A 21,581-nucleotide genomic window follows, 5' to 3' on the forward strand; every position below is an offset into this window, starting at 1 on the left:
TACTTCATGGGGGAGAAATGTGCATTGGTAAAGTATAAAAATTAAAATGTACATTAAAAAAGCATTGACCTAAAATTCAGTCAAGAAAAACAGACAAAATATGAAGGAATACATACAGAATATTGTATTAATACATACAAAATTTGAGATAAACGTCAATAAAGAAAAACAGATAAAATATGAGGTAATACAGACAGCCCAGGAAAAAAGAGACAGGATAATATAATAATTTCTTACATCACTACCAGTGTTTCCAATTTAATTTACTTTACATCATTTGGTTTAATTAGTATAAACTAAATGTATCCCTACCTGGTTTATTTACAATAAAGAAATTCAGCGTTAATGCCTATTAAATTAGTACAAACCAGTGGATGTTCAAAGAAAATATATCAGGCCAAAGTAATCTTTTTCATTTCTTTATCTATCTATTTTTGTATTTTAAATTAAAGTACCACACCGGAGTTAAAGAATAAAAGGTTAAAAGCAGGAATTGTATCTTGTCCATCCAGATTCAGTGATTTGATGCTGCATTTATTACCAAAAACGTCCTGCATCCCTCTCACAGAAACCCACTGATATGGTATGGCATCACATCCACTGAGCAGGTTACAAAAAAGGTAAATAGTTGTCCCGACCTGATACTATATTATCACGATACTTAGGTCAAGATACAATTTTATTGCAATTTTAAATATTTTGCGATATGCTGAGTATTGTGATAACATATATTACAATAGATTGCAATTTGTTACCTTTTTATGGACTGTAAATTAAGGAACAACTTTATCAATGTCATTTATTATCTAATAAGATAGTTTGTGAATGTGTGTGTATTTCGGGCCTGTGTGTATATGACAGCAGAGTGAAAATAAAAATTTCCCCTCAGGGATTAATGAAGTATCTTCTTTTCTTATTCTTTAGTCTATTCATATCACCGCAATTATTTTTACAGTGCAGCAACATGTATCTGGTGGACTGAGAAAGCAACTGATTTTTATCATGCTAGCAGGCTACCAACCATTTAATTTGTATTTGCAATATTAATAATTTATTTAATTAAAAAAAGAAGATACTTGGCGTCCATGTTTCGACACAATATTGCCATCCAAAATATCTCTGTTGATTTTTTCCCCCCACCCTTAGTAAATAAGGTGCCAGAGTGCGTAAGAAAACTACGGAAGTGTATTGCTGCCACATCAGGGAAAAAATAATGGATCAGTATTACGTTATAACGTGAAAAGTTTATTGTTCTAACAAGACGTTTTTCACGTTATAACAATATAATTTCATGTTATCCGTGTTTTGGGCCATGTTGGTGCCTGTTCATTGCAAATAGCCAAGTGTCAAATCACAACCTCCTCCTGCGACCAAATACTGCATTATAATGTGGAACTTTTAATGTCCTAACAATATAAATTGTCACCTTATAACATGAAACTTTTCACATTCTTACAATAGAAATGATCAAGTTATAACGTGAAAAACTTCTTGTTAGAACAATAAACTTTTCACGTTATAACGTAATACTGACCCATTCTTTTTATCCTGGTGTGGCAGCAATACGCTTCTGTAGAAAACAGCATAATAGACCGTGTTGATCAAAAAATATTTCCCCCTACAGAGGTCCGGGTTAAGCCCCCAATGGCCTCAAATCCTAGACACACCCCTGTTAATAAGGCAACGGGCTTGGCTGGTGAACATGATTAGATGGGTTATAAGCTTGTGATTAGTATCATTCAAAATTAAAATAAATTTTCCTTTTTGATAGATGAAGTTTTTTTTTTAAATATTGTAAGGATTCTTATTTTGTGTGTTGTTGTTTTTTTACAGGAGATAAAAAAAAATGCATTAGGTTAATCGCCTAGGTACAAAGTTGTAGTACCCTTCTTTGTCCAGCAGGACTCGCCAAATGTTAGCACTGTGTGATCAGCAGTCCACATGCTGATGTCTTCATTCAGCACAGAGAGGCAGAGACTGTGTCCCGACTGGAGGTTTACTCAGAGTAACTTTTTCCAGCTAACAGCTGTCAGAGAGTCGTTTATGTCTGCCATATTTGTCTATAAGTAGCGCTCGGCTTAACTTTAAGAGTGTTTTAATAAATGTACAGAGCAGCGAAGAAGAGAAGACCATCCAGCGAATGAGTGTCCGGACACTTTCATCCACGTCTTCAGCTGGGATCCAGACCGACAGGTAAGTTTATGATGGAGAGTTTTAGAAGAGGCTCTTTGAGGCATGGAGGGGAGAAGGTACACTAAATTTACATACTTTTACAGATGTCTGCAGGGACATCTGTTACACGTCTGTTACTCCTACTATTTCTTTCCAATCTGTCAAGACCCCTTCAGGGACAGTTTGATCAAAAGCAACTTTGTTATCAGCATAAAGCAAACCAGAGGAACCTTTAAAGGGATAGTCCAGATTTTTTGAAGTGGGGTTGTATTGGGTACTTATCCATAGTCAGTGTGTTAGACACAGTAGATGTCAGTCCACACACCCCCAGTTTGGACAGGCACTCTGGAATCTGACATAGAAGGAAGGGTCAGCAAAAAACCAAAGTAATATCTGTTCAAGTCTACGTTATATTTAGGATATTTTCACCACTTTACTTTAATGTCAGACAGGGATTTCCAATGGAAAAGTGAAGCGGTTATATTGCTCTCTTCAAAACCAGATTCCATTGAGAAAAACAGTGATTTAACGTCACTGAAAACAGGAGCTGCTGTTGTACCGCTGCCTCCATCAGTTAGCTTATTTGTATTATTGTGTGACTTTGGTGTTTAACAGGGTTAGTTTTGATTCAACAGACTCAATACCTAACAGAAACTAGAAGCACTGCTAGACAAGCAGCCCCTGTGTTCAGCGAGCTAAAATTACTGTTTTTTCAATGGAGTCTGGTCCGGCTTTGAGGAGAGCAGAGATGAATGAATAGATCTGTTAATGGCTTCCCTGTCAGAATGGGCTGTTTGACCAAATGGTAAAGCAGTGCAAGCACTCTCAATACAGTATTTTTTAGGTGGCTGAAATACATTTTGTTTCCTGCCTGCTTCTCTTACACATCTATTATGTGTAGGCTAATACAGTGACTGTGGATACAACCCCACTTAGAAAAATCAGAACTATCCCTTTAAGGGCTTGTAGAAGAAGTTTTGCTTTGATTCATTCATTCGCTAATCTCCTTCAATTTGCCTCCTGGCGGATCCACATCCGGATGTTGTTGTGATGTTCAGTATTTGTTCAGGTCAACTCCCATTAAAACAAATTAATGAAGGTTTCCTCATTAACACACAGGTCCACGTCACCACCTGCAGGCCACCTCACGTGAATGACATGTCAAACTCAGTCCGTTCTCAGCACATCCCAAAAATCACAGCATCTCAGTTTAGATTTGAAGCATGTTTGCAGTTTGACCTGCTTATCTCACTAGTGTTGTGCTGTGTTGTCCTGCATGTTGAATGATCACAATGTGGAGCTGTACATGTCTCAAATGTCCCAAAGGTGGAGCAGACCTTGGTGGACGGCCCACGCTCACTAGGGCCACAGTCACTGCTTTCTTTGACCCGAGTATGCTGCATATCGGTTGTCTGTGTTATCTGATGCTACACCTGCTCTGGAAATGGAAATGTAATGCTACATGTGCACCTGGATCCAGGTTTTGTCACAGGCCTGTGACTGTATAGTCTTACACACCTGGCTGGTGTTTTGTATTCAGAGATCCATGCCTTGCTCATTATTTGTGATGGGAGACATGCATCTATATCAGAAACAGTGTCAGTGTGGGTTTCCTCTGGGTACTCCAGCTTCCTCCCACAGTCCAAAGACATGCAGGTTAACTGGTGACTCTAAATTGTCCGTAGGTGTGAATGTGAGTGTGAATGGTTGTCTGTCTCTATGTGTCAGCCCTGTGATAGTCTGGCAACCGGTCCAGGGTGTACCCTGCATCTCACCTAATGCCAGCTGTGATACGCTCCAGCCCCCCACGACCCCAACAGGATAAGCAGCTACTGAAAATGAATGATCATTCGTAACATTGATGTTTGAATTCTGAACCATCATTCAAACTGTTTCCGGCTCGTGAGATCCACACATTCCCAACTCCAGAGCCTTGTAAAGTCCAAAAAGATAGCTACAATAATTTCCAAGAATTCACAACATGTTTTCATCTAATGAAATATTCTGCTTCAGTCCATATGTGTTTGCAAAAAACAAAAAACTGTCTGCTCTCCCACTCGCACGCACCTGTATGAACCGGGTGATCTAGCAGCAACGGTTTCATAAATTACATTTATTATACAGAGAAGGCTGATACAATAAAAGAAAAGACTAATCTGTCAATTAATCACTTTCATCAAATTGAGACTTTTGGTGGAGGATTTAAAAAAAAATAGAGTGATGAGGTCATAAAATATGACTACACACCCCAGTAGAAGCTTGAAAAAAAAAGAAAAAAAAAGCACAGCACTAGTTTTAGGAACATACTGTACCTGGCATTCATTACAATGTCTTCATTTTCCTAACGTCAAACTGCTTGTCCACTTCTGCTTTCCCTCCTGAGGGGACTCAAAGTCCCCCCCTGCTTTAGGGGAAGGCGGCAGGGAGAATGTTCTTTAAACTAACGGAGCCAGGTGAGAAAGCTCTGTTCAACAAATAGTGTCACATTTATGGGGCACATTAAGCTGGACTGTGTTTCCTGGTTCAGTTTCCCCTCTGTATGGTTGCTGCTGGATTGTTTGTGAAGCTTTAACTAACTGCAGATATCTGGCACAGAGCAGAGCCAGAGAAGGTGGGTGGCGTCTGGGGCGCCATCCCTAAATGTGTTTTTCAAAAGCCCCAATTCCTCAACTTTGTGTCATCCAGGAAATAATATATGCCTGTGTTGTTTGTTCTTTATCCCTAGATTAGTCTAATATAGTTGAGTAAATGTTCCTCTGTTGGCCTAATATTTAGTTCAAAGTACCGAAGACCACATTTACATTGTTGGGGATCTTCAACTCGCAGTTGGAACAGCCCAGATTATAATAGCATGGATTCAAATGTAGCAGATTTATTAGCTAAACATTGTGTCTGTGAGCTCTACTCCAGCATAGTGAACCAAAAATAGATTTCAAAACTACTACTCATCAAACAGTCTTTGCTGCTTTGAGGTGGCAGGAGTGAAAGTGAGTCATCCTCAGCATGTGCTGTGTTATGGTTTCAGAATGATGACGACAGTTGGAGAACAATCAGACGCAAAATAGGATGTAGGCTCTTACAGCATGATTTTTCTTTGCCTTGGCAACTATTGTGTTGTTCCCAAATGATAGACAGATTTTTTGGCATTTATTATCTCAGATGGTTTGAAAAATAGTGCATATAGCTGCTGTAAAAAAAAAAAAAAATCTTCCCGGGGGGAGCCCCCTAGGTTTGGACTGAGCCCCAGATGCTTTCAACATCTGGCTCCACCCCTGGCACAGAGCCTAGTCTAACATTTCATATGTTTGTGCTCAGTGATTGATGTTGATTCTGTTAGAAGATAAAGGATAACTGTATTCTAAGGTCAGGGGTCAGTTGATTGAACGTAGTGTTGACAGCAATGATTGCAGCTCTCATCAGACGGGGGATTAGGGTGGATTATAAACAGATAGCTTTTAGAGGCAGATGGTGTATGACAGCATTACTGTGTTGTGTTGGCACTTTGTGTGTGAAATAATCCATGGAAGAAGGTCTCAGATCCTTTACTTTAAGTAGCAATACCTCAGTGTTAAAGTACAGAGGTATTAGTAACTACAGCTGTCAGATAAATGAAGCAGAGTAAAAAGAACCTCTCCAGCTACCAGTTCACGCTCCATATTTAGTCCGGACGGGGACTTGAACTGGCGATTCTCTGGTTTCTAACCCAAGTCCCTGTGGACTGAGCTACTGCTGCCATAAAGTAACAGGAAATGGAAGTACTCCAGTTCAAGCACTGCCAAACTGTATTGAAGTGCAGTACTGGAATAAATGCACTTTTCACTACTGTTCTACGGTGTCTTTTAGAGCAGTTGTTCCCAAGTGGTGCGTCGTGGGTTCATTCTGAAAGGACCGCAATGACTCTTAAACTTCCATCCATCCATCCATTTTCATCCACTTATCCGGGTCACGGGGGCGGGGGCAGGAGGCCAAGCAAAGCACCCCAGACATCCCTCTCCCCAGCAACACTTTCCAGCTCCTCCTGGGGGACCCCAAGGTGTTCCCAGGCCAGACGAGATATGTAATCCCTCCAGCGTGTTCTGGGTCTGCCCCGGGGCCTCTTACCAGTGGGACTGACTCTTAAACTTGTCAAGTAAAAAACGCGTTTTTTTAAAGTACAGTGAATTCCAGGCAGAGAGCTTTAATTTTGAAGTGCCATTTCCTGTTGTAAAGTGAGTGACTAACGGACAGATGTTTGACAAAGACAGCAAACTAGCTTGACGACATGGCCAAAGTAAGTAGGATGTGTTGATCCTGTGTTGACCTTGAACTAATGACTGAGGAGGAATCTGGACTCTGTGGCTGGACCAGTTGGGAACTACTGTTTTAGAACAGCTTGTGATGATATGACCTGATTTACTGACGCAGATAGCACTTTGTGTGATGTGGCATCTATATGCATCTTCACATCTTCCAATTCTAAACGTAGATCTTTTATTTTCATGCGTCTGTGCCGGCGATACTCATGGCTAGAGGCAGTATGTTTTCAGGTTGTCCGTCCATCCGTCTGTCCCATTATTGTGAACATTTTATCTCAGCAATGTCTTGTGGGAATTCCTTTTTTTGTGATCAAACATTTTCTTTTTTATTGGAAAACTTGGAAACATGGGCAGTCATAAATTACATTTTACAAAATTGGGAAACACAAAAATTTAGTTATGTAAAATATCTCTTCAAATGAGGCGTTTCTGTTGCGTTTGTGGAGGTACAACTATGAGTCAGTAGTCCAACATCTGGACTATTTTTCCATCCAACTGCAGGTAGATATATGTCTCACAACGTAAGCCTGACATATTTGGTATCTTTGGAAACTTTTAGATCTGCGCTAAAGATAAAATAAAACTCATGTAGGCTGTGCAGGACGAGTTTGTAAAGACCGATCCACCACTAGTATTCTGCGAATTAAGACGTTAAATAGTCAATCTTCTTGTAGCTGTCCCAAGAATAAACAAGTGTAAAGATGTTTGTGTAGCCGGCAGCTGAAAATAAAAGTCGTCAGTGTTCTTAAAATGTGCTCAGAGAGAGTGAGAGGAGAGCTTGTTGGGTGTGTGTAGAAGGACACGCACACATATTGACACACACAAACAGAGAGGGATTGTGCAGCCATGCCCCTCTGCAAAGCAGAACTGCTACATAAGGAGCTCAGTGTGTTGAACACACCACACCTCTTGTTCTGTCAACACGTCTTTGGCCATCGTGGCTTGTCGTACATCCTCTTGACCGAAGCAGGATAAATAGGCTGTCACAGTAGAAACTATACTACCATTTTATGGCATGGCTCAGTGGACTTTGCCTCTGAGCTTCCCAGTAAATAGATTTACACATCGTTTTCTGCCTTATTTTTACCAAAGAACTGGTTTGTGTGCTTGAAATAAAACCGTAACTGTAGAGAAGAAAGAACTGCAGTACTGTCAGTCAGGTAGGGGTTAAAAACTGTCCTATGGTGGGAGCGATATAGTGTGGGGGTAAATTAATACCTAATGCAAAAGGGGCCTTTTAGATTTTTTACCAGTGAAGGTCACTCTTTTCCTCCCCCCACTTGAAAGGGGCTGCAGGCTCTGTGACGTGACATTGCTGTCAGCATTTTAGCGTTGTTAGCCTTTCATATTCGCAAGAATTTTTGAAATTTTGGTCCATTTGGATGAGGTGATGGAGAAAACTGTGAGTACCTGTTTTGAGAAGAGATGCCTCAGTCAGGAAGTGTATGGCAGAAGAGCTAAGAATGTCTGCCTGCAAGCCTCCAGGACACTGTAGTTACAAGACCGCTAATAATGACCTCATTACTCTCAACCTAACCATCAATGCATGATGGGTTTGGTGCTTTGTTCAAGGCTGACGGATGAGATACAAACTGTTCTGGTGACGCAATATGTGTTTGTGTTGGCTGTGGGTGGGGGCAGCAGCAAAACATGTTTTAGCCACCTGATAAATTAATATCAGTTCAAGTGTACGCTATATTTAAAAGTGCGTCACCCCTTTGCTTTCTGAAGCCATGATATGGCTTTCTTGGCTCAGACAGAAAGAGGCACAGGAGGCTGGCTAGGGCAGTGGTGTTCACACACCAAAAGGCAAATCAAAATCTCAAGGCACACCTGTATTTACGTCTGTATACAAAAGCTAATATAACATGTGCTGTCACTCTTATATTTTATCTCTTATCTTATCACAATAAAGTGATCCATTGTCCCACTCACGGCTCTAAATGTTATCGTCCTCACACCGCCTGTCAATCATTGCTTTTAATTTGCCACACACTTTTAATTCCCACGCGTGAACGGCAACAAAAAGGTTTCTCATGACATTTTTTTAAATTAAATCCAATTAAATTACAATTTTTAGCTAGAGTTTGCCTCTTTATTATTAAGAAATGGGTGCGCACAACATACTGATACAGTCAATTAAAAATGAATTCATAACCTCTCACAGCACACCATTTGAGAACCAACGGGCTAGGGCAGGGGTAGGCAACCTGTGGCTCCAGAGCCACATGTGAGTCTTTGGCCCCTCTGCAGTGGCTCCATGTGACTTCAAAAATTGATATGGAAATGAATGACGTCATTTTTTAAGATTTTAATTTTCATTGATCACTGTTGTAGGCTGAAAGTGATTCTTGAATTCTCCAATTGTAAAAATGTGTAGCCTATACACTGAATAAAAAAATGTTTTAACATTTTGTCAACTAAAATGTGCTTCGTCATTCTATGACCTGGCGCCTTTTCCTCTATATTTTGCCAAACCTCAGTAGCAGTGGCTGGTCTTGAGTCTCCCTAGATAAGCTAGCTATAAATTCTTAATCCAAAAAAGGGGGAAAAAATTAGAATTTGTTGGTGTGTGAACACCAACACTGCAAAGTTTAAGAACTAAATAACCATAGAAAGCCCACTTCAGAGTGACCGCTTTGTGTTAAAACATATTAATAAATGCTTATTTAGACCTACTGGCTAATTGTTACCTTCATTATAAGGCTCTCGTATGTTTTTTGCGGCTCCAGGCAGATTATTTTTCATTTTGGTTGCAGACCCCTGGGCTAGGGGATCTATATTTAGTCATGTGGGCAAACATTTATAGAAGGGCTGACATACAGATACCAACCAAAATTTGAATTTTTGGATTTGAATACACTAAAGAAGCAACAGAAGGACATAGAAACCTCAAAAAAATGAGATCACCTTTGCTGCCTAAGAGGATAAATTAACCTTGTAGTTAGATGGATATCAGAAAGCACATAAACACAAAATAGCTTGTGCAAAGGGAAAGAAGGTTGTGGCTTATGCTGACAGGTGATGGTCACTTGAAGGTTCAGCTTGATTTACCAAACCCTCCTCTCTGAACGAGCAGTTTGTTTCTGTTGGTGGACATACTTCCGTGCTCGGTATACGGAGGCTGACAGCTGTTCTGGACTTTTAATTTTACTGTAAAATACATGTTGTCACCTCCCCATTAGTCTTATTTATGGGCTGGTCTTTATTTGATGTGCTCCAGGATGTCAGGTCGGTCACAGGGATGCCATGCGTTGCCTCAGGGTGTACTTTCTGTTTAACTACCCTTTAATTACTAACAACAGGACACATGTTTGTGGTCACTCCAGTTATACAAGTGTGATTGCGTGAAAGACTTTGGCTGGGAGGCTCCATTAAATAAAGGAAGAAATACAAAGTACAAAAAATAGAAACATAATAACAAAAGATAAGAGGCAATAAAAAAGATTTCTGTATCTTTACATTCAAGGCAAAATATATACAATTCTAGTCATATATGAGGTAAATGTGTGTGTGTGTGTGTGTGTGTGAGATATTCATTTACTAACAGTTGTAGTAGCAGTTATGGCCCGGGGCAGTGATACTCAACCCCTGGCAACTTGTAGATTGGGTGCTGGGTGAAGGTTGCTGCTTGATGGCCCCCAGGCAGAGTAAGTAAGTATCCCTGGCCTGGTATGTGCAGCTGCAGGCTGGGCCGTGCACACCACCCTCACCAGCACCTTGTGGTCCACGCTGGTGCAGCTACCATACCAAGTGGTGAAGCAGCCTTCCAGGAGCCTCTGTATGGTGCCCCAGTGGAAGTGACAGTGAAGTCCTCTCTGACTGAACCAGATTTGAACTCACTCATTCAATCTGCCTCTTTTCTGTCTGTCAACCCCTAAGACTCCCTGGTTGTCTGCTGAATCGCACAAAGAGTCCTCCAAGATGGTGTTGTCCTCACCACACTCCTACGGACTTAAGTATATGTCTCTGGGGGTGCTGGTGCTACAGACTACCTCACTGGTGCTCACCATGCGCTACTCCCGCACCCTGAAGGAAGACGGCCCGCGTTACCTGGCCTCCTCTGCTGTGGTGTCGACCGAGGTGCTCAAGATCCTCGTCTGCACCCTCCTCGTCTTCAAGGAGAGCAGTGAGTAGGAAAAGTCTGTTCGCAGGTGTAGATTTGAACACTACAGGGGACAAGATTTAATATGAATGTCCTCCAGTCTTCTTAATACCAGGACGGCTGGCTGTCTCCTCTCTTTGTCTTGTCACTCCATGGGTGGTCCCTCACTGACAACACACTCTCTGTTTCTGCCAGATTTCAGTCCACGGCTACTGAAGGAGGAGATTGTGAACAAACCCGTGGAGACCATGAAGCTGGCGATTCCTGCAGGGATCTACACGCTGCAGAACAATCTGCTCTATGTTGCCTTATCCAACCTGGACGCAGCCACCTATCAGGTAACATATGAGGGTGCTTTTTCAAGTTCAGTGTGTGTGTGTGTGTGTGTGTGCCTATAACTGAACTGGCCACTCTCAAGCCTTAGTTTGAAACCAATGTTCTCTCGTCATATTTACACACCTGACTGTCCGTCTTAGTGTTGTGTTTGTGTTGTGCTCCACACAGGTCACATACCAGCTCAAGATCCTCACCACAGCGTTGTTTTCTGTCTCTATGCTGGGGAAGAGGTTGGGCTTCTACCAGTGGCTCTCCCTGCTCGTACTAATGGCTGGAGTCACTCTAGTGCAGGTAACAGCAGACACTGAAGCTGCACAGTGCCTGAGCAGTTTACACATGCATTCGGGTTTATCTGCTGCATGGGTGTGGGATCTGACGTCACTGACTCATCACACAGTTTAGTTACAATAAACAGTTTTATTACTCTAATTGGCAGATGTTTAGTTCTGCACTCCTCCCTGCATGTGTTGACCAGTGTTTTATCCTCCGCAGTGGCCCACAGAGTCTGAAGGTGACTCTGAGCAGAAGATCCTGACAGCAGGCTCCCAGTTTGTGGGACTGATGGCTGTGCTGATGGCCTGTGTGTCCAGTGGCTTCGCTGGCGTTTACTTTGAGAAAATCCTCAAGGAGACCAAACAGAGTGTGTGGGTCCGCAACATACAGCTGGGTGAGTAACTATGGCCTCGGTTTTTCTGGCAAGAAGTGACCATAATAAGTCAGAGTTGGTGTGTGTGTTTCACTAATTCATCCTCCTCTCACACAGAAATTCATGTTAAATTTCAACATGAACTGTAGAAGGTTTCATCATTTTATTGTCGGTCATTGCCTAAGCAAAGATATTTTCTGAAATGTTATGCCAATAAAGCACATTTAACTTTAAAGTTAAAATTGGACAGAGGGATTTTTTGCAACCTGGCAACCCAAAGTTGGTCTTACTGATGGGTTATCACTGATCTATAAAGACTTAATGATTGGTTTAATAACAATAAGAAAGCCCTTAGTCACTGTTTTTAAATACTCATAAAATAAACCAAGTTTTGATAGAAGGTTTTAGCAAAAAAGAAAAATTCTTTTGTTTTGACCGTTGAAGATTTGCGACTGTTCGACACCAACACACAACAACACTGATTGTCACTGTTGCGTTTCCAGCAGCTTTTTAGCCAACAAACATGGGTGTCTTTTAGCGTTGCTGTGTTTCCACCCCGGATAGTGCCATGAAAAGTGTTTTTATGCCTCCGCACTGACAACAGCGGGGACTGGAGGATTATGTTTTCGTGTTGTCCATCTGTCCGTATCATTCTTGTGAACGCAAAAATCTCAAGAATGCCTTTCTTCAGATTTGGGACAAATGCCCCCTTTCACTTTGACCACTCAGCTATGAACTGATTAGAATTTGGTAGTCAAAGGTCAAGGTCACTGTGACTATGTCTGTCTCATTGACACAGTATCTCCAAAACACCTCGAAGGAATTTTTCTCAAATTTGGGACACACGTCCACATGGGCTTAACAAAGAACTGATTAGAATTTGGTGGTCAAAGGTCACTGTAAACTCACAAAATATGTTTCACACAAATGTCTAACAGGATGAAAAGATTAAGTGCTGACATTTTATGTGCAAAAGGTCAAAGGTCAGCTTCACTGTGACATCATAGTGTTCTGCAAAAACACTTTACTCATTACTCAGCGTCATATCTCAGGAACAGAAGGGAAAACATTTGGTCAGATACTGAATTGGTGACACTAATCTTGAAACCTTGAAACTGTGCTGATTGTGTAGATCTTCTGTGCTGCTGGAGGGAAGATGTGTGTGAAGCATCCATGATTTCACAGGCATGGATGTAGACTGTAACTGCAACCTGACTGGTTCACATGGCTGTAGGCACCCAGGTGACGACATCAGGGTTAGGATTCAGGGGCCAGTTGCACAAAACGCCTTAAGTTAAGATTTTCCTTCAAGTCCTAGTTAAGGTTTTCTCAAAATAAAATTGGGTGTACAAAACACCCTTAAGTCTTCTCTTCAAGGTTTTCATAGTTTCCTCCTCCTGTCTTGGTCTTGTACTTAAGGAACCTCTAGACTGTTGCACAAAATACCTTAGCAACCAAAGCAAGGGAAAAAAAGGAAACTTAAGGTACCTGACTCTATCTTAACTGCAGCATGACCGAGTTTATGGTGATAAATGAAAAAAACGAGCACACCCCAAGAAGACTATTCTGAGACAAGGAGAACCCAGTGGATACGCTTTTGATTTTACACATAGATTTGACTGAATTAATTTTCATTGCTTCCTCCTATAGTTGTTTTCTGTTTTGTGGTATTTGAGGATCAAATTTACTTTGTAGGATGTGCTTTCTGTGATTGTATAATCTTTTCCTCCTCTGACCAATATGGTTTTCTTGCCTTTTTATCTTCTGACATATTTTCACTATCTAACTAGAAGCCAACTTTGCAATACGATAACAGGCATCACAAGCGTGAGTCCAAAAAACTCCATGGAAACTTTTTCTGCTGTGTCTGCACACAAAAAGTAGCACCGCACTATATATCTGTGAGTATCAGATGGATCAAACCAGCCAGATCTTGTAAAATACCCCCTTTTGTTTTTAAAGTGTGAAATTCAGCCAGGTGAAATGTATCTCCTCCTGTCCTACTGACACACGGGAAATAATACACCTTTTGAATTTCAATATAACAAAGAACCCTGTTTCACTGACACACCTAATGTTGGCGCACTCCGCCTCTGCATTCATGTCTTTAAAGATATATCGCCACAAATAAAAGATAAGTAATGAATAACAATACAGTGACAGTAAATATTAAATAAATAAATGGCTTATCTTATCTTAGCTGCGAGCCTCTATTGTACGTCCCTGTTTTATTGTGCCTCTTGATTGCAGCAGTTGCTCATATTATGCTCCCTATTAACTCTGAAACAACTTAAGTACTGTGTTCCAGTGGAAGTATATATTGTTTGTGATATTGATATGGCCTACTGTTGTTATTGGCCATTCTGCTCTGGATGTAACGGCTTAGTTGATGTGAAACTAAAATACTTAGTGAGATGAGAATCACAAACTGCAGAAGACAAAGAGAAAATTCTGTCTTTCACATGAACACCAATTAATTGGATCCAGTTCTACATGCCAGTGATCAGTAATGAGTTTGTTGTGTGGAATGGATTACAAATGGCTCATTTCCTGATAACATCGTAAAATCATTCATCAAAATATCATTTCAGTGCCATTGCCTTTTTTTCTTGTAGCTTCACAAGCCAGATTAACAGGTTTCCTCTCACAGAGATTACAGGTAAGAAAGGTAATGTTGCACAAGTGACCTGATTATGCTTTTAAAGGAATACTTCACCCATAAATTAACCATTTGTTTATCAATTACTCACCCCTGTTACTTTGAATTTGGACCCTCTTTACTCAAGTTAATCAAGACTCTTAACTATTTTTGGATTCTTCGTTTACTGTGGAGGTGTGCAAGAAAAACAAGGTTTACTTCACAAATTCAAGGTGACTCAGGGTCAGAAATTGATTTGTGGGTGAAGTATTTCTTTAAGGCTGATAAAGGGAGGGTGCTGCTTTACAAATTCTTCTCAGGCAAGAAGATTGCAAAATATATATAACACAGCAAATGCAATTGCTATCTTCCTCTTAAAACCTGAAGTTGTTTTTTAATGTTAATGGAAACGTGTTTAGGACAGGAATCAGATCAGGTTTGATACATTTGATACATAACATTTAGTAAAAGCAAGAATCTGATTTTCCCTTTGAGAGCATGGATGGATTGGTTGAACCTGGCCTTCACCTGCAAAATATCACCCAAACTGATACATACCAACCACAAGGAGACTCAAAATGACCACAAAAAAACACAAATATACCTCAAAGAGACACAAAAAGACTTCAAAAAGACACATATTGACCTTTACAGAAACACAGAATGACAGCAAAGACATGCAAAGGAACTATGGGAGGCACAAAACAACCAAAAATGACACAAATATACATTAAAGAGACACAAATGACTTTAAAGAGACAAAAAACAACCAGAAAGGGATGCAAAGGAACTACTAAGAGACACAAAACAATTACAAAGACACACAAAACAACCAAAAATGACACACATATACCTCACAGAGACACAAAAAGACTTCAAAAAGACACATATTGACCTTTACAGAAACACAAAATGACAACAAAGACATGCAAAGGAACTACAGAGAGACACAAACAACCAAAAAAGACACAAATATAACTTAAAGAAACACAAACTGACCAAAACGAGATGCAGCGGAACTACTATGAGACACAAAACAACTACAAAGACACACAAAACAACCAAAAATGACACAAATATACCTCACAGAGACTCAGATTGACCTTAGATAAACACAAAATGACAATAAAGAGATGCACAGGAGCTACAAAGAGACACAAAACAACCAAAAAAGACACAGATCTACCTTAAAGAGACACAAAAAGACTTCAAAAAGACACATATTGACCTTTATAGAAACACGAAATGACAGCAAAGACATGCAGAGGAGCTACAAAGAGATACATAACAACTACAAAGACACACACAACAAACAAAAACGACACAAATATACCTCACAGAGACCCTGATTGACCTTTAAATAAACACAAAATGACAATAAAGAGATGCAGAGGAGCTAAAAAGAGAAAATGGCCGAAAAGACACAAATAAACCTTTATGAGACACAAAACAACTACAAAGAGAAACGAAGCGACCAAATATGACACAAATAAACCTTTACGAGACACAAAACAAAAAAGGACACACTAAATTACCACAAAGAGACAGAAACTCACAAAAAGATGCCAACAACTACAAAGAGATGCAAAACATCAACAACTAGAAAAGCACTCGGAGAGTGCAGACGGATTTCCCGCCATTTTATTATTTTATCCACTTTGCTTCAACCGATCACCACCAAAATTTTATCATCTGTTCCTTGTCCCATTTTGAACCTTTCCTGAAATTTCCTGGATTTCATCAAAATCCGTGCAGACAAACAAACAGACAAACAAACAAACAAACAAACAGACAAACAGACCAACGCCGGTGAAAACATAACCTCCTTGGCGGAGGTAAGAATAGGCAAAACCAGCACAAAGTCTGTCTGTCTTGCTCCTGTGTAGGAGAGGTGGTGGGGCCTTCTGCACACCTGTGCCCAGGGGCCCATTGTCTCATAATTTGCCCATGTTTGAGCAGAGATGTTCAGAAAAAATATAAACGAGCAAATTAGTTCTATTCTTCTTATTTCCACTCACTAAAAGCTGCCCAACTCTCCACAGCTGCACACCACCTGAGATGACTTGTTATCTGACTGTTGGGTTTTGCAACATCCTCAGTTTCACTAAATGCTGTGACAGAAGAGAAGAAGTTTGGTTAACGTTCTCACTCACTAATGAGAGGTTGTGTGAATGAGGTCGTCTCATTTTATGACCATAGCAGAGCAGAAGGTCAGGCTTTCTCTGACTCTCTCTCTCCTTCTGTTGAAACTTCTCAACAGAAGGAGGGGGGGGGGGGGGGGGGGGGAGGCTGAGTGAATGGAGCGGACACCTGTCAGACTTTAACATCTCTCCTGAAAGACCTGAATGACCGTGTGTGTAAATCTCTCACTAAATGTTACACTCAGATGAACCCTGTGGGAAGTAGCTTTGGCTGTTACCTCAAATACAGTGACCTCTAGTGGCAGCTTGGTGCAATGGGACAAATTCTGAAGGCATCAAACTGATAAAAGAGGACAACACCCCGTCCTAAACTCTAGCTAAACTAATGGCACCATCCCATCATGTTTGCTTTTGACTTACGAGGAAACACTCAAGTTGAACAGGGTAAACAACTATAAGGGATAATAGATGTCTAATTTCTTACATTAGGCAATTATTTTTGTATAACAAGTTTTCTGGAATTTTATTTTTTAACATACATATTGTGCACTATCAAATTAAATATGTGCTAATCTGCATACATTTCCAAAACACTGGATAAAGCCAGGTTTAAAATTCTTCAAGATTTTCAAAGAGAAAGAAAGAAATTTCACCATGTTTTTAGGAATAAAATATATAAATCTTGCTATGAATTACATTAAGAATTCCCATAAACCTTCAGAATATAGACAGGAATAAAAGTCTTGTGTATGTAAGTGCATATGGAAGTGGAAATTTCTGACTCAGAATCTGAGGAAAAAAAATGCATTTTGAGAAAAAAAATCCTTTAAAGATATGTATTGTAAAATTGTCAGACCAAAATAAGACACCACAGGTGAATCGGGTAAAAAACAAAAAATTAACTAAGCGTAATAGATTTCAACATGAAAGTTCCCCAGTTATACTTAGATTAAGACAATTACTTATTATAGGTATTATAGGTTTTCTGAAAATGTATGTTTAAATGTGGAAATGAGGCATTGTCTAATTAAATATGCACTTTTTGCATCAATTTCCAGGACAGAAATCTGAACTATAATAAACCTACATGTGTATTTTGGATGCTTTCTGTCTACCAGTCTGAAAGAAGACGTGTTATAGGAGCAAAAAAGCCCAAAATCTCAAAATTGCAGCACATGAAAAAACGTTCTCACCTGTAGTGTCTCACATTAAAGGTCCAGTGTGTAGGATTTACGGGCACCTGCTGGCAGAAATTGTCCATTTGATATATTCATACTTACGTTTACATTAGTATGTAATCACTTGAAAATAAAAACAGGCGTGTTGTCATTACCTTAAAATAACTACATATGGAGCTGGTCCTCATCCATAGAGTCCATAGTCGTCCTACACGCTTGGTACACGGTTTCAGTTCTGTGACCTCACTACTAGATGCTACTAAGTCCTACACGCTGGACGCATCTTCTTTTAATGAGATCAGTTGAAGCATCACTATATCTTGTAGCTGCCACAATAACCTCACCTCTCTGTCTCTCCTTGTGTCCTCCAGGTTTGTTCGGCTCTGTGTTTGGCTTCTTAGGAATGATGGTTTATGACAGCCAGAGGGTGAGCGAGTCGGGAATGTTCCAGGGCTACAACACCATCACCTGCACGGTCGTTGTCTTACAGGTTTGATCATGATGCTTCTCTTCATTCTGACATTTTGTAAATTGCCACTAAAAATTCATTTCGTGTCCACGCTCATATCTTGGTTCATATTTTGTGTGTTGGTCTGGAACTCTGTCCGCAGGCTCTGGGCGGGTTGGTCATAGCAGTGGTCATTAAATATGCAGACAACATCCTGAAAGGATTCGCCACCTCTCTGTCCATCATCTTGTCCACAGTCATTTCATATTTCCTGTTGGAGGACTTTAACCCTACAAGGTAAACACATGCATGCTCATTCACACTCCTGCAAGGCTTGATTGTGATATGCAAATTTTTAATATATATATAATTATTATTTTTTGACATGCTAGCTGTGTGGCTCTGTGCAATGTCAGGCTTTCAGTCTTCTGTTGGTCCATCCACCACTTTGGTCCAGAATAAAACAACTATTAAACAAATTGCCATTGAATTTTGTGTAGGCATTCATGGTTCCTAGGTGATGTAATCTACAGAACTTTGATGATCCCCTGAATTTTCATCTAGTATCGCTATGTGGTTGACATTTTTAGTTTTGAATAAAACAGCTCAACAACTATCTGATAGATTTCCATGAAGTTTGTACAGATGTTCAGGTTCCACGAAAAGAGTTGTTAAAACAAAAAAAAAAAATACTGTCTCTCGAGCTCATCCAGCAGGGCAAAATTTCAATTACGATCAAAATGATCAAATTCCTGCAAAACTAATAACATTCCCATCAGCCCCAGCTGTACTTTGTGTTTAGTGCTAATTAGCAAATGTGGGCACGCTAACATGCTAAACTAAAATATTGAACGTGGCAAACATAACAATAGAGACTTCCCTCAGCCAAGCAGCTAACTTCAAGTTTAGCACATCGCTAATGTGAATGGGGATAAAAGGATTGTGCAGCTCTTCTTCTAGACTTTACAAACGTTATCAGACTGAATAAATCAAATGCTGATAGTGAAACAAGTCATTTTGCGGGGGCTGTTCTGCTCAAAAAAATGTATCCACTGATTTACATCTCTTTCGCCATGTAAGACAAAAGGGGAAAAAGTCTGTTTGGGCCAAAGGGCATGATGTAATTATACTATTTGGCCTCTACTAAATTTGGCTTTAAAGTCCTGTGCACCTCCTGGGGGCCTGCTAAGAGATAAAATTTGATTTTGATTTTGGGGGTAAACTGTCCCTTTAAGCACAGCCTCACAGAGCCGCTAGCATGGGCTGTAGACTCTTAATCATATTCACATGACATGCGCTGAGTACACAATGTGATAGTTTTTTTTCAATTCACTATTAATGCTTCTTTATTTTCCCTCTTTTGTGTCCTGTTCCTGCCTCAGTGTATTCTTCCTCGGGGCAATGCTGGTTATTGCTGCCACATTTCTTTACAGCATGGAGAGCAAACCTGCCAGCGGCAGCGCTGTCAAAGTATAAACAGATACCTCTGTGAAGAACTCTTCCTAACAGACGTAACGATGGTACCTGACAGAGACAAGAGCAGGACTCTGTGAACTGTGTCAGCGAGTCTGGCACGAGGAAATTAAGAATGCAGGAAATCCGATAAAACCTGTTACTGCCAAACAACCACAGCTGGAGATGGTTGAGGCTGAATGTACCCACTCCTCTCCTCACGCTGGAAAAATGCTGCTTTGCACAAACGATGGGGGGTCAGTAATATGAAAAACATTTGCTTTATGTATTTTTTAAAGGGGTTTTTTTAAGAAATACGAACAGGAGTACAGTGGAGCAAACTTTACACGTCAACAAACATTGTTGCAGTAAAACTAATATGCTGTATGACAATTATCTGTCAGATGTACTGTAAGAACAATTTACAGAGACCAGGAGGAGATTATGAAGGCCTTGTGGATATTTGGGAAAAGATTTTTATATATTTAAATATATTGTATTTATGTTTTGTGGGATATGGGATGTTTTTACTTAACAGAAGGGCATTAACGGTGCTGGTATCGCCTGTCTCAAAGAGAGGAAAATCCTCAACAGAGCTTCCATCTAGTGGTGGAATGAGGCGCAAACTTGCTGCAAAGAGGAGGGGTTACCTTTGGTCAAAGATGCTGAATGTCCTTTTTATATGAGATAAGATAAGATGGCATATGACTGCTTTGACCTTGCTGCTCACAGTCTGAGTATTTTTTTTATCAAAAACATTCATTGTTCTGTTATTTAAATGCAAAATTGAGGCCTTTTGTGAGAACAAATGAATAAATTAAAGCATTTTGTGTTGAAACAACCAGCTTTGCCTTGATCTTTTTTCTTACTTCAAAGTGAAATGAAGAGACACATCGGAGCTGTGTGTGTACATGTGCACACTCTCTCTCTCACACACACTCATGCATACACACAGGCACACCCATGAATATTTTGAACCGTCTTTTTTTTTCAGTTCCAGTTGCAGTGCACTCGGAAAAAACCAAACCAGTCTCTATAGCAACAGATGGCTGGTTGAGCTGTGGTGCAGCGACAAATGTAGACACACTGAATCAATATAACCTATTTTAACCTCTCTGAGTACATTTACAACAGCCATTTTTATTCAACCCTGAAAAATAAAAAAAGGAGATTGAGGCAAATGAAAAATACACATCTTTCCCATGTTGCCAGTTTTTCTCCCTCTGTTTTTGTTTACAGTCACAGATAATCTTTGCATAGTTGTGGAATCAGAGTGTATTTGGATGGAGATAGTGTGTGTGATGAGGGTGGACGGACAGGGGAGAAAACAAGCAAGCAGATTGGGAAGGTGAGGCGTGAACCTGGAGAGAAGCACAGATGGAGGATGAGTCATGTGACTCCTGTGTGGAGTGGCAGGCAGGGACTTGGACTGAGACCAGGATGAGCCCACTGGACAGACCAAGCCATGACACAGGAAACCTTCATCTGTGATTATCTGCAGAGCAGTATAATATACGTCAGGGATGCTCAACTTGGTTTGCCACTTTTGCAGAATGACAGGAGGCCAGTTAAAGGTCCAGTGTGTAGGATATAGGGGGGTATTTTGACAGAAAAGGAATATAGAAGTGTGTTTTCTTTAGTGTATAATCACCTGAAAACTCAAATCGTTGTGTTCTAGTGACCTAAGAATGAGCTTTTATATCTACATAGGGAGCAGGTCTTTGTCCATGTTACATCGCCACGTTAATACAGCAGCCAAGAACGGACAAACCCAACACTGGCTCTGGATAGGGCCATTCACGTTTTCACGTTGGCAGCCCCTCTGCGACGAGCCAAACAGCGTTGGAAAAACACAGATCTTACTTCTTTATTCAGCGTCTTTACCGGTTTAAATCACCGGGTCTGTTTGTTTTGAAGAGGAAAAGACCTCTGCGGATTATTCGGCTTCCGCTAAAAACCTCCTGAACAATGAGCACTGAAGGAATTATAACCAGGAGTTCACGCTTTCCACGTGAGCGAAGGTTCAGCTTGTGGCAATCTGCAATCCTCACCACTAGATGTCACTAAATCCTACACATTGGTCCTTTAACAAACATTAATAATATTTATCAGTATATATAATAAATTAATTGCCAGTTTTCAACCTTTTCGATGTTTGCAACAGGCAAGT

General features: G+C 40.3%; 1 protein-coding gene across 1 annotated transcript; it reads left to right on the plus strand.

Annotated features, from left to right (window-relative positions):
- Positions 1 to 1,984: 1,984 nt before the first annotated feature.
- On the plus strand, positions 1,985 to 20,624 carry slc35a3b (solute carrier family 35 member A3b). The gene is made up of 8 exons (XM_033651144.2): positions 1,985 to 2,193; positions 10,350 to 10,596; positions 10,768 to 10,910; positions 11,077 to 11,199; positions 11,401 to 11,575; positions 17,883 to 18,001; positions 18,123 to 18,256; positions 19,342 to 20,624. The coding sequence occupies exons 2-8, from the start codon at positions 10,392 to 10,394 to the stop codon at positions 19,433 to 19,435; spliced, it is 993 nt and encodes a 330-aa protein (XP_033507035.1). The 5' UTR covers positions 1,985 to 2,193; positions 10,350 to 10,391; the 3' UTR covers positions 19,436 to 20,624.
- Positions 20,625 to 21,581: the final 957 nt, after the last annotated feature.

This window comes from Epinephelus lanceolatus, chromosome 12 (genome assembly GCF_041903045.1).
Source record: "Epinephelus lanceolatus isolate andai-2023 chromosome 12, ASM4190304v1, whole genome shotgun sequence".
In the NCBI taxonomy this organism is placed as follows: Eukaryota; Metazoa; Chordata; class Actinopteri; order Perciformes; family Serranidae; genus Epinephelus; species Epinephelus lanceolatus.

Bases quoted from the DNA above. Each gene is read 5' to 3' on its own strand.
- slc35a3b (XM_033651144.2), top strand. From the start codon at position 10,392: ATGGTGTTGTCCTCACCACACTCCTACGGACTTAAGTATATGTCTCTG. The intron at 10,911-11,076 runs GTAACATATGAG...TGCTCCACACAG, and splicing joins TGGACGCAGCCACCTATCAG to GTCACATACCAGCTCAAGAT. The intron at 11,576-17,882 runs GTGAGTAACTAT...TGTGTCCTCCAG, and splicing joins GGTCCGCAACATACAGCTGG to GTTTGTTCGGCTCTGTGTTT.